The sequence below is a fragment of the Triturus cristatus genome, chromosome 8, assembly GCF_964204655.1.
Source record: "Triturus cristatus chromosome 8, aTriCri1.1, whole genome shotgun sequence".
Lineage (NCBI taxonomy): Eukaryota > Metazoa > Chordata > Amphibia > Caudata > Salamandridae > Triturus > Triturus cristatus.
In genome coordinates, this window is record NC_140591.1 from 229,653,435 (window position 1) to 229,666,001 (window position 12,567).

At 44.4% G+C, this 12,567-nt stretch overlaps 1 protein-coding gene across 2 annotated transcripts in view; it reads right to left on the reverse strand.

The window, feature by feature from the left end:
- Positions 1-12,567, reverse strand: part of CCDC82 (coiled-coil domain containing 82) — a 149,598-nt gene that overhangs the window by 13,900 nt on the left and 123,131 nt on the right. For both annotated transcript variants that reach the window (XM_085621427.1, XM_085621428.1), the window contains one exon: positions 7,208-7,390. In XM_085621427.1, coding sequence (XP_085477553.1) covers positions 7,208-7,390 — 183 coding nt within the window. The remainder of the gene's footprint in view (positions 1-7,207; positions 7,391-12,567) is intronic.

Here is a 12,567-nt window from a genome sequence, read left to right on the forward strand (position 1 = left end):
ATACAGATCTGTTCTTTGCAGCAGGCATATTAATCCTCTGCGCTACTTTATGATCAGACAAAACGGCCACTAGACAAAACTCTGATCTCTCTTTAGCTGCAACATTCATAGCAAGAGTTATCTTGACATATTTATTTGCTGCCTGAAAGCTGGACGCACAAGGAACTCTGCAGCAGGTGCTTTTAAATCGTAAGTTATTGCTAAACACAGCGGACCCCCAAAGGTCAGTGCCACCCCCGGTCAGCACCCTGTATGGCCGCACTGCCCTAAAGCCGGCCCTGAGTGCTCCTTCTCTCCCCTCACTACAGCATTGCCCTGTGAAAAGAAGGATATCTGCTGTAACGCAAGCTGAGCATAAATACATTCACTCCAGTGTTTTTCTCTTCTATCGAACTGCAGCTTCAAACAAACACAGAACAAGAAAGTAACAACATCTGTAGCAGACTGTGGCCAAAATTTATGTCACAGATCTGTCCCAGTGCCAGCCTGTAGCCAAAGCGCAAGCTTTATGTAATGTTATCTGACCTTACTGTCTTCTTAATTTATTTCACTGTGTCTGGTTAAGTGTGGGATCTTTTTTCTTTGTCGCACTGGTTCCTATCTGAATTTATTAAGTCCTCACTACCCTTACTGAGGCACTGAAGTGCTTTATGGCGATTGTTGGACTTGGCCCTTTTAGGAGAGTCATCCCTAAACTTTTTGCCTTTCTCCTAGCCTTCTTTCTGACATGGTGTTGGTGGTTTTAGGACTCTGGGCACTTTGGCACTGCTGTCCAGTGTAAAGTGCGTATGCTCTCTGTGTTAAATGTGGTAAGATTGGTCTACACCTATTTGGCCTATTTAATTTACCTGTCAGTCCCTTGTAAAGTGGTATCTCAGATACCCAGGGCTTGTAAATTAAATGCTATCGGTGGGCTTGCAGCGCTGATTGCAGTAGCTTTTCAAACCTATCTCAGGCCTCTGCAATTGCAGGGCCTGTGCAAACCTATCTCAGGCCTCTGCAATTGCAGGGCCTGTGCGCGCAGTGTTACTGTGGCTGTGATGTGGCACCTAAAGTGTGTGCCATGTCCGTGACCCCCCTTTTACTACATGTCAGTCACCCCTAAGCTAGGCACTAGCTAGCACTATGGGCAGGGTGCATTGTAGGTAAAATATAGGACATGTACTTTAAGTGTGTGACAAGTCCTGGTAGTGACAGACAGCCATTTTGGTTTCTCACTACTGTGGAGCTGACCTCCCATAGGAATGCATTGGGGATTCCCTGATAAGTGTTTCAGTGGTAACTCCTGATATGAGAGGAGCAGCGTGGTCAAGTTTGGTATGTTTGAAATAGTAATAATAAATGCTACGCAATAGTGTGCGCAGATTTATTATGACTATTTTTGAAATGCCACTTTTAGAAGTTGGCATTTCTGTGTGCTATGTGTCTGCCTGCCTGATGTGAATTGCATGTCTGGCTTTTGAGTGACAGGGGTTGGGAAGTGTGTGTGGCTCCAGGAGGGGCAGAGTGAGTCAGCGCTAGGCTGAATCGGACATCTGCATTTGGAGTGGTGGGAGGAGAAGTCCCTGGTCTCTGAATAGGATGGTGCCGGCCCTAGTGAATGCTGCTCCGCCACCCTGTGGTGTGTCTAATGACGAGCCCCCTCCTAACAATAGGGAAGAGGAGCCAGGTAAACAGAGTGCTCCAGAACCAGTTGGAACTGGTTTCCCCATGCCCTGTGCTTTGCAGACAAAGGGGAAAAGTGGTATAAAGATAGGGGCTGTGACCCCATGAAAAAGGTTGTTCCTGTGCTTACTTGGGCTGGGGGGGACACACTGCCAGGAGGAACCGCTGTGGGACCCAGCGCCAGCTTCTTGGGGGTCCCTGCATGCTGGCCTGCCTGGCTGCACCCTGCTGGGGTGGCCCCAGCCCCAAGGACTGTTTATTCCTGGCCCAGCTTACCCCAGGAACTTGGAGGGGCTTAGCGCCTCGAGAGTGCTATAGTCGAATTGCCCAAAAGGAGTTGGCGGCGTGCAGCGCGCTGCTGCCGTAATTATAGAGGGAATCCCGACCTGGGGATTCCCCTAAGCTGCCGGGGGTAGCGGATGTCCACCCCGCATATTTGTGCCTTTTAGCGTTGCTGATTTCATTGCCTATTTATTAGGAGGCGGGTGCCCACCCCGCCTGTGGCACTAATTGGCAGGTGCCCACCCCGCTTGCAGGAGTATTGGTAAGGCGGGTGCCCACCCCGCACTTGGCCGCTGAGAGAGAGGACACCGCCGCGGCCCCGGAAGTCAGGCAACTCCCCTGGTTGGAGGCGGAGCCTCCTACAGCTGAGACCCGGAAGAAGGAAGTCCGGAGCCTCGCCGGCTCCACAACGAAGTCCCGGGTCCCAGAAGGGGGCCCGGGTGAAGCCAGGAGAAGCCGGGCTGCGTGGAGCACGGGAGCCTACCACGCCTCTCAGGGCGTCCCGGTGAAGACAGAGAGTGCGGTGGGTCAACGGGGCTCCTGTGAGTGAGCCCCGCGTGCAGCAACAGTGTGGCCGGATTCCAGGTGGGGCTCTCATGAGCAGAGAGAGCCCCGCGTGTTGCTGCCCTAGTGAGGAGAGGCCCCGGGAGCAGGGGCCCGCCACGGCACCTTGTCGGTGCCTTCCTACTGCCACGAGGAGACCGGATGAGGCAGAAGACCACAGAGAAGACTCCGGTGAGTGGGGCCGCGTTGGGAGTCCGGTGGGGGGTGTATGTCGGGGCACATTGTCAGAGCCCGCCTGCCCTGTGGCTGCTCCTAAGGCACGAGTGGTGCCAGTCCCTGATTGTTCTCCACAGATGGTCCGCTAGACAGAGGGCAGCTGCAACGTAGGGGCAGTTTTTGTTGAGGAGTCCCAGTGGGGGACTCAAGGTACAGTGGTTCCAGATCTTTGGCCACAGCTGTCCCGCTGGACAGTGGGCAGCTGCAACGTGTGGGCAATTTTCTTCTGTGAGAGTACCAGTGGGGCTCCCGAGGCACTGTGGTGCCAGTGCTTCATTTGGTCACAGCTGCTCCGCCAGACAGTGGGCAGCTGCAACACTTGGGGGCCAGTTCTTTTGTTGAGAAAGGGGTGAGTTGCACCCCACGCCCCAGCGCATCTGTGCCCTGTGTTTTCGCTGCATTGGCAGCGGAGCCCTGACTTTGCTGGACATAGGGCATTGGAGCCCTAGAGGAGGCCAGTTGGCCTGGGGTTCAGTTTTATGTGGTAGGGCGCAGAGCTCTAATATGGCGCATAATGTGTTTATGCTTATGTGGATGCCTAATGTGGTTTCACAACGTGATTTATGCCTAATGTGATTCCTACAATGATTTATGCATAAGGTGTTTATGCTGATGGTGAATGTATAATGTGATTTATGCACCGCGATTATTGCGTAATGTATTTATGCTAATGAGGTTTGGGCCTAACGTGTTTTATGCCCAATGTGGTAATGCTGAGGTCATTATTGTGCCAGTAGTTACTGGTTGTGTTTTATATTTACTTACCTGTTCTGATGGTTCTGACCGTGGCCCGATTGGCCCGGTCCTGTATATAATCCCCTGTGAATATTGCCTAGTGCCAGTTGGCACCGTGTATATGTGTAATTATGATTCTAATGTGTTTATGAGAATACAAAGGCTATTTTTGATATAACCTTGTGTGGAGTTTCTTTTGTAGTGTGCCAAGTGTGCTGCTGCTGTGTGTTGCGCAAATGCTTTACACATTGCCTCTGAGATAAGCCTGACTGCTTGCGCCAAACTACCAGGGGGTTGAGCAGGGGTTATCTTCGGTGTGTAATTCCCTTGCCCTGACTAGAGTGGTGGTTTCTGCCTGGCTTAGTCACAAGCCCTAGCCTACCAGAAATCCCATTTCTAACAGCGATCAACACATTACTCTGGAACCCAAGATTAGTGGTTAGAGTAGAAGCTTTTGGGTAGTGGGATTTGATTTGTGTAGCCGCTGGTGTCATTGAAGAGTGGCATGGTGGGAGAGGAGGAGGTCGGGGGGACGACGGACAACAAATAAAATACAAAAATAAATAACTTACCTGTAGCCAGCCACATCGCACTCTTCTGCTCCAGTTCACTACAATCACAGGCTCCCAGACTCCCCTGCTGCCAATCCGGACGTTACTCTCATGCATGACAACAGAGTCAGGATTGACCTGAGCACCCTGAATGTGTGCTCCTAATGAGATTGGGAGCCTGTGCCTGCGGTCTCCAACCCGGCAACGCAGCTCGGGTTGGAGACAGCTTCAGTGCGCATGTCGGTTTGGTTGTCCTGAGATGGACGGCCAAACCCACATGCGCACTGATACCAGTGCATACCACTCCCCCCTCCAGTGACTGCCACCCCCCTGGCTTCACCGGTAAAGACTCGGTCAGGAAAGGAAAACTAAAACTATAACTAAACGTGTTTACTATCATTTTATTTTTCCTTTCCTGCCGTTTTGAGCCAGCTGGTAGGGGGAGGCGACGCTCCTCAGCCATAGCGGAGGAGCACCACTGGTGTTCTCAAAAGAAATCTTCCATGTATCACCCTAGTTTGTTTGTGGTGGGAGCAGAAAGAGTTAGATGTGAATACTGGGGGCAGGGTTATGTTAATATGAATGATTGAATGATTAGTCCTGATAATAGACAGGGTGGAGGAAGATTAGATAAAATTGATTGAAAGTAAGTGAATTTCCAGCTTCTGAGAAAGAAGGGTTATGACCTATGAGAAAAGACGTGTGCAAGGCACACTATTAAATAAAGAAAATATGCAGTTTTGTATAGGATTCGAATAAAGAATTATGGATAGGAACTGAATTTCTAACGGTAAGACATTCAAGGTGAAGCAATTATCTGATGCTAATAAACCAAGGTAAATTTGCTCCATGCATGCTTTATGCAATAGACTGTCAGGAAGCTTGCCCCATTATATTCAATGTAAAATAGGTAAGAACATCTGATTTTATACGGTCAGGCGGAGAGAAAGATCTGACCAGAGGACAGATTTTTATAATGTCTTCAAATATAATATTTGGCAAATTGTCCATCAGGTCTATTTCTAAAAGTCCTTTATTCGTATTCTATTCCATTTCTTGGAAGACTATGCATCAGGATGTCCGTGATGAACAGGTTGGGAAAAAACAGCTGTTAACCAATCCTCTAAATTACAGATCGTTGCCAGAGGCTTTAAGTTTTGCTAGGAGGGAGTTCGATAGTTTGGCAGCATGTATGGAAGAAGAGTGCTTCTGTTTTCTTTTTGTAAGATGGGAGAATTAGTTGTGGTGCTAGACTTGAATGCAAATTCCTTGGTTGGGAGAATTTGGTGATTCTTGTCTGGTAGAGTTAGGACCTTTAGCATTTATCGCCTGTTGAGTTAAACATAATAGTTTGAATGAAGATCTTCTTGCGAATGCTAACTCATGGAGAGCTTTCAAGGCAGAGGAGATATGTGTGTACGTTGTAAAATGTAAAGGTAATTTGTGCAGCTTTTTCTGCATCTCTGTGTTAACTCAAAGGGGCTTGATTCTAACATGTAAATGGTGTTCTTCTTTCATTAATGTTATGAAGACCAACAAAGGTGCATGTTTCACGGATTTCATTTGGTTCGATGGGCTATATTGATTAGCTTACGTAAAACAGCTATGCAGACATTACCTGTTCTTGTAAAACTAGAGATGGAAGGGCGCAAATCCTGTGGATGAACAGCAGAAGGCGGGGCTATGATGCATGGGATCAAATGTGACCTTCCTAACTAGGTCAAAATGCGTAAACCAGAGCAGTCCACTATACCAAAGTATACCTTACCTCTAGAATGCAGGAGCACAACAAACTCGAGCCTACACGATTTAACAGATTATGTTTTGCCATATATAATGTCCATTCATAAAGTGCACATTAAAAATATCAATCTCTTGATCACTCGTGGCAACATTGGCCAGTCATACTGTCTCTAAGTTAGTTTAGAAAATATGCATTTTAATAAATGTTACCAAATACAGTAAGGTCATTATATTGAACTAAAAGATCTGCATTAACTTTTACTTTTGAATTTTATAGACATTACTGTAAAAAGATTACAAGTCATCTGCTGCTTAGTTTACATAACTTGTCTTTGCGTAGCTCCATGGCTCGGGGCGCGCTTCCTGTGACCTTTGCCACTTGCCACTCCTTTTACACCATTCCCTGTATCACCGCTTTTATTATCCACTTCAAACTCTTATGAGATCTGGCCTTTGAGATTGTTGTCTATAAATGCAGCCATATTATAATACATGAGGGGGCTTTGGGTCAGCAGGCTTCATCCACTGGTCTGTTAAACCTTACAGCAGGGAGCAATGCATCAGCCCCGTTGGCTCTCTTCACTTTGAGGTACGCCACAACGTTTGTGTACATTGTTTACCTTGTCTTAAAATTATTTATTTTCTCTTCAATGTGAAAAGTCTTTCAAAGTGAGCTATTTAAATTTTCTATATAAAATTTAAAAACGTCTACTTAGTTTGCTTACACTTGGGGTACGAAGTTACATGGTGATTTACTTTTTGACTCCTTTTTAAGGTTGCTTATAAAAAATGTTTAATTGATATTGAAGCTTCATGCAATTTGAATGGTATGTTAAGGTGATGATTTCTTTTCTTTCTCCCCTTGTAGTGACTCCAGAGACAGGTAAACTGTGCAAATTCCTACTTTATTGAACAACCTTGTACAAGTATGGTGGACATGTACAAGCACCAGTAAAGCACAGCATCAACTCCCAACATTCCACAACCTGACTGATATAGCTAGAACATACAAACCTTTATAATTCTATAATCTGTAATGACCTATTACAATTCTACAAGCATGGCTCAAGAAACCAATACAACTCATTACTACATCCCTCTATCAAAATATGAATTAAAATGCACATCACAACTGAAATGCTAGTTGTTTTTAAACATCACTAATAAAATAGTCATCTCAGTCAACGTCTTTTAAAATTAACATTTAAATTGCAAGCTGATGGTGGTCGCATCTAGGGACAGTCTGTTGTCTTATCTTTTTATTTTTGTGACATATTCTTGCTATAAAAAGGTAAAACAAAAAGTAACCATTGCGCCTGCATGCCAAGGCCAGACCTATTGGCTTTGCCAATGCTTGTTACAAAAATGTATTAAAATAAAGCCCAATAACTGGAGAGATGGCATTCCATGGTAAAAAAGAAAATCCACTACAAAAACAAGCACGACCTTACCGCCTGCAGCCAAGATGTCTTCAGTTTCGTAAAAAGCATATCCACGGTTTCTTTGACTGGCAAGTCATCATTTTGGGCACACTCTGCCAGAGTGATACACTGCCTATACAGCTTATATTTGAAGTGCTTCAGTTGATGATAAACTCTTGTACGTTCAGCGCAAACTGTGCCAACTTTCAAAATCTAATTCAAGGGAAAAAGCACATACACAAGAATGATTATTAGGAAAACTATGGAGATATTTGTAACCAGGATATGAAAGAGTCACTTTTGAATTTTCAGTTCTGTGCTGGTCAACAAACATGCCACGCTTGTCTAATCGTTTATCATACTTCTATCCAGTCTATAAAGACTGCCTAAAAATTAGTTAGAACTTGCAGTCATAAATGTCTGGAGGCAGTGTGCAAGTAACTTTCAAGTTCAACCGAAGAGTGAGGCCGAATATTCACTCAAAGACATAGTTTAACAGTTTTTCAGACATTAGTATTGGACGCAGTGGCGGCTGCCTCTTGTCAGGGGTGGTGAGGCAGAGGGAGGCCAGAAAAACACAAAACCCCAAAAACTTACATTCGCCGCCGCACACGTCTCTCCTCCGAGCTCACTCTCTGCGACCGGAAGCGGCCAGGCTCCTGGACTGTCCTAGCCAATCACTGCGCTGCAGGAGCAGCGTCGTGATTGGTCTGAGCGGCCTGTTTGGCTGCTCAGGCAGTACCTGGGAGGCTGGGTATGATCTCCACTGAGCTGTGCAACATAGCCCAGTGGAGAACACAACAAGTGCGTATGACTGTTTGGACAGCCACAGAGAGCCGGCCAAACTGTCATGCGCACTTAGGGAGGGAGCGCAAACTTCTCCTGCTCCCTCTGATGGCGACGAGCCCAGCCCCGCCCGACCTGGCTGGAGTCCCGCAAATAAAAATACAATTATAATAACTTCTTGTCGTTATCATTTTATTTTTATTTTGCCCTGCTCAACGAGCAGTGGGACGGCGGTCATCCGCATCCGCGGAGGAGCTGCCACTGACAGTTGCTAATGTGTGTTGTAAAGCTCCATATTTCACAGGTAACCCTGAAATATACAAATTATTTCAGGGTTCGCTGGGAAATATTCATTTCATCATCATAATGGCAGCCCTCAAACCACCCTGCACATTTTAAAATGTTCTGCCCTGCCACGATTATGTGCCAATGAAGACACACATTATGCAACAAAGAAATCTAAATTAAGCAAGAAAACAGGGAAGTCATGTGACACGCTGTTGGTCAGCATTATCTTTATCGATTTGTGATAAAAACAACATTGTTCGTGAATTTTGCTAATTATGTGGTAAGTGCAGTAAATCCAGAATTATGATGCACTGTAACCAGAGAACTGCCTAAATCTGCTGACCTTCATTAATGCGCATTGTGTCATTAAAAATGTATTCAAAAAAGGTAAATAAAGCCTAGATAGTCTAATTCCAATCAGTTTTCATTGTTAGTTGCACTTAGAAGAAAACAGCTTCTTCAAGCTAAATGCCCCATAATAAACACGTTATATAAAAACATACATAACAGTTTCCATCTATATCATGGCTCTATATTGCCATACCGGGGTTCTGGAGACACTTGCAAACCAATCAGTTTTAACCACTTGCTTTATGATGTCATCAGATCCTGTAATATATTCTCTCTACCACATTTTTGATCTGCCTATAGATTTGGCTCCCATGGATGGATCTGCGCCAAATTTGGCAACTAGCTGATAAGCACAGTCAGCAAGCCAATTTCCATGCAGTCCGTGCATGGGAAAGCGTTAAGAAGGGATTAAAAATGTTTTTAAAAAGATGATTTCCCATTTTAGCTCCCATGGAATTTTTTTTTGCTTGCACCTACAGGAAAAAGCGTTCACCAGATTTAGGCCACACTTGGAATAAAAGTAGAACTTAGAAAGTGTCCTTTTGTTGATTTAGTCTAAATTTGTTCAGAAGATTCTGAGACACAAATGATTAATAAAGGTGCTGGGTAGTTTGAAAGAGTTAACACTTTTGTATGTTACCCATTTATTCACCGAGGACCCGCCGTCTGGATCCTTGCTATAATTTGTAGACTATGTCCCAAGTTTGCGAACTACACTTGCCATTTGGGTGTATAGAGTAAGTGGACTTGAATTTAAGTCCACAAACTATAGACACACGTTCGGGGGCTGTTTACAATATAAAACATACATTATTTCTAAATTAAATTTGTGGTTTAGAAGTGGGCTTGGCTCAGATTGTGTTTGAAGGCATGAGTTGTTGGGGAACTTAAACTATTTTAAAACATGCTGTGACCTTAAACTCGGGATCAAGACCGCAGACTCGGCAAGCCTTGCAAGAAGGGCCTGACTTCTACCAAGGCTTGTAGACTTGGAACAAAGTGGACAGACATTTTGGCATTAAAGATCATTGTGGGGTTTTTACTGACTGATGCGTCTTTTACCACATCAAAAATGTCTGTTCCAAGGCAGCAGTAGGCATAGCCACCATTTTGGGAAAAGCAGGACACCAGTGAAGTTCACAAAGCCAGGCAATGTGGCTGTAAGAACTGAACATTGGCTGACAAGGAGCTTCATCAGCTCAGGAGAAGAGAATCATATGCAGTGGAGAGACAACAGAGAGAAACATTGTTAAAGGGCCCCATTGTGTGTAAGCTTTTCAAACACCCCCCTGGAGACAAAAATCGAATGCCAAGGGGGTCAAGTGCCTGCTGTGCAAACAAAGATCTTGCCATCTCAAGTTGTAGCACGAAAGAAGAGTATTGGAGGTTCCTGGAAGAACAGAAGGAAAAACCCCAAATACCAGCGAACCAGAATCCAGAAAGACCCCAGAATGTTCTGGAAGAGGTATTGCAGGAAACAAAAGAGAACATTTCCCCAGGGAGGCCTCAGTTAATTGGTTTTCTGTGATATTTAGTGTAACAGCACAGACTCATGGAAACCCTCTGTGATCAAGAGGGAAAATAGATGTTTGTTTTCAAATGGGGAAACATTTGCTGAGGCAGTAGATTCCTTGGTCCAAAGAGCAGTAACTGAAGCCTAAACCCCCTGCAAAGTGTTGTTGTTGGTAGCTGGCCATCCAGAACAAGAACTCCTTGCTTGGGTGGAATAGGATTTACAGGTCCCTGGGACCTATGAACCACGGGGAAACAAGGCTGCTTCTAATCCTACTAGAACCAAGGGCAAGAATAAGAAAAAGATGAACTCATGCATTTGAGATGCTCAAGGAGCCTTTTCTGACCAAGTCCCACATCCCGTACCCCATAACCTCCAGCCAAGAAGCAGCACAACCCAATTGTGCCATCAAAATGTTTACCAAATAGTGACATTATTCCCACCAGGGAAAATCTACCAGAGGGTGAAGGAATGGGTAATGGAGATTCTCCTGATGACTCTTGAGGAGAAGCTTGCTCCAAGCATGACCCCCAAGTTCTACAGATGCAAAGATCTTAACCCGGAGAGTGAAAAAGGGGCCCTGGGGCTGGCCATGTTAGACCCAGAGGGTATATATCACCAAGATCTTCTGATTGGACCCTGACTGAGTAATATGTAGAGATCCAAGAACAATTTAGGGTGGAGTGCCCCTCTGCTCCCTAGAGAGCAAAGTTGTACTCACAAAAGGCACTGATGTAAAAATGACTGCTAGGTTTTTACCCAGTGTAGAATTCCTCTTAATCATCACAGAGACAAGAGGAAGATGAAGGTAAATGTAGTTTATTCCACAACAGAAGATCCCATCCAACAGCCAGTCAGCCAATCTTGTAACTGGTCATTTTCAGAACCTCCCCACTTACAACAATCCATGACATAGATAGAATTCTATACAAAGCTTACATCAACATACTTCAATATAAAATGCCACACATCTCCCTCCCTTGACAAGATCATTTTCTTTTTAAAGACTTATAAATACACTGTGCATCTAATACAATTAAGCAATGACATTAACAAAATCTTTAAGATACCCTGGTCTTTTCACCACTCTGGGAGATGTTCTAGAGCCAACTAAAACCTTTTCCTTTACACCATTTGATTGATGAAAAGATGAACGCTCCTTTGAGGGCACCAACCTGTTGCTAAATTCCGAGACATCACCACACACACATACTCTACTTAAATTCCAAATTCGATGATCCTGTGTCTGAATAGCATTGTTAAAGATCTTTATCACTTTGATCGGTTTCATAAATTTAGCTGAAGAACTACCCAAGATACCAGGACATTTAATTCTGACCCAGTCACCAATCTTTACCTTAGTTTGTTTTACAGCATGTTTGACATCGAAATATGCCTTTCTCAATTTGGCTTTTTCTTCTTCAACACCAACCAATTTCTCCCCATCACACACACCCTCCTTTCCTTTGGATAGTTCATACTTGTTAACCCAGTAAGGCTCAACACACGTATTGGGAACTCTACCCCGAAACAACAAGAAAGGAGTTTTCCCTGTTGTTGCATGAGGAGATAATCTGTACTCCTCAACCTTATCAATGACCTGTTTTTTCCAATCCATGCCCACACCCTTGGCCAAGGCAATGGTCTCCTTAATCACTTTATTAAATCTCTCCACCATCCCATTGGCCTCTGGGTGATAAAGAGAGGTAGTTTTGTGAAGAATTCCTCTAGATGCCAAGAAAATCTCCATCTCTCTGGAAACCAGTTGCACGCCATTATCAGACAAAATAGACCTAGGAAGACCTTCCCTTGCAAACAAACTTTTTAAGCATTCAATCACCTTACCAGTGTTTATTGTAGACAGAAAAAAAATCTCTGGCCACCTTGAGAACATGTCAATGACCACCAATATATATGTCTGAGATTCTCTACATAGTATAGGGCCAACTATATCCAACGCAATCTCTTCCCATGGACTGTTTGGACGTTTTCTCAAAATCATTGGTTGTACATGAGTAATCTTATTTTTCTCACTGATAGCACATGGAACACAATCCCTTATGATTCTCTCAATCATCCTGTCCATACCTGGCCACCAATACGACAAGCGAAGTCTACCTTTACTTTTGGTCAAGCCTGAATGAGCCACATGCACTAAATCAATCAATTCCTTTCTAAGAGTGGAAGGAGGAATCAGTCTGGTCCCTCGAAATAATAAGTTATTGTCCACAGACAATTCATTCCGAACAGCCCAAAAATCTTTTGTACCTTCTGACCCCCTTTTCCTAGAATCCCATCCTTTTTTTAATAGAGATGTCACCTCCACCAAGATTGCATCACCCTCTAATTCCTTTAACCATCTTTCTTCAGAAATAATGTCATGATCCACCATGCAAACCATTTCATCATCTTCAACATCATGCAAACATTTATCCTGCTCATTACAGCCAGG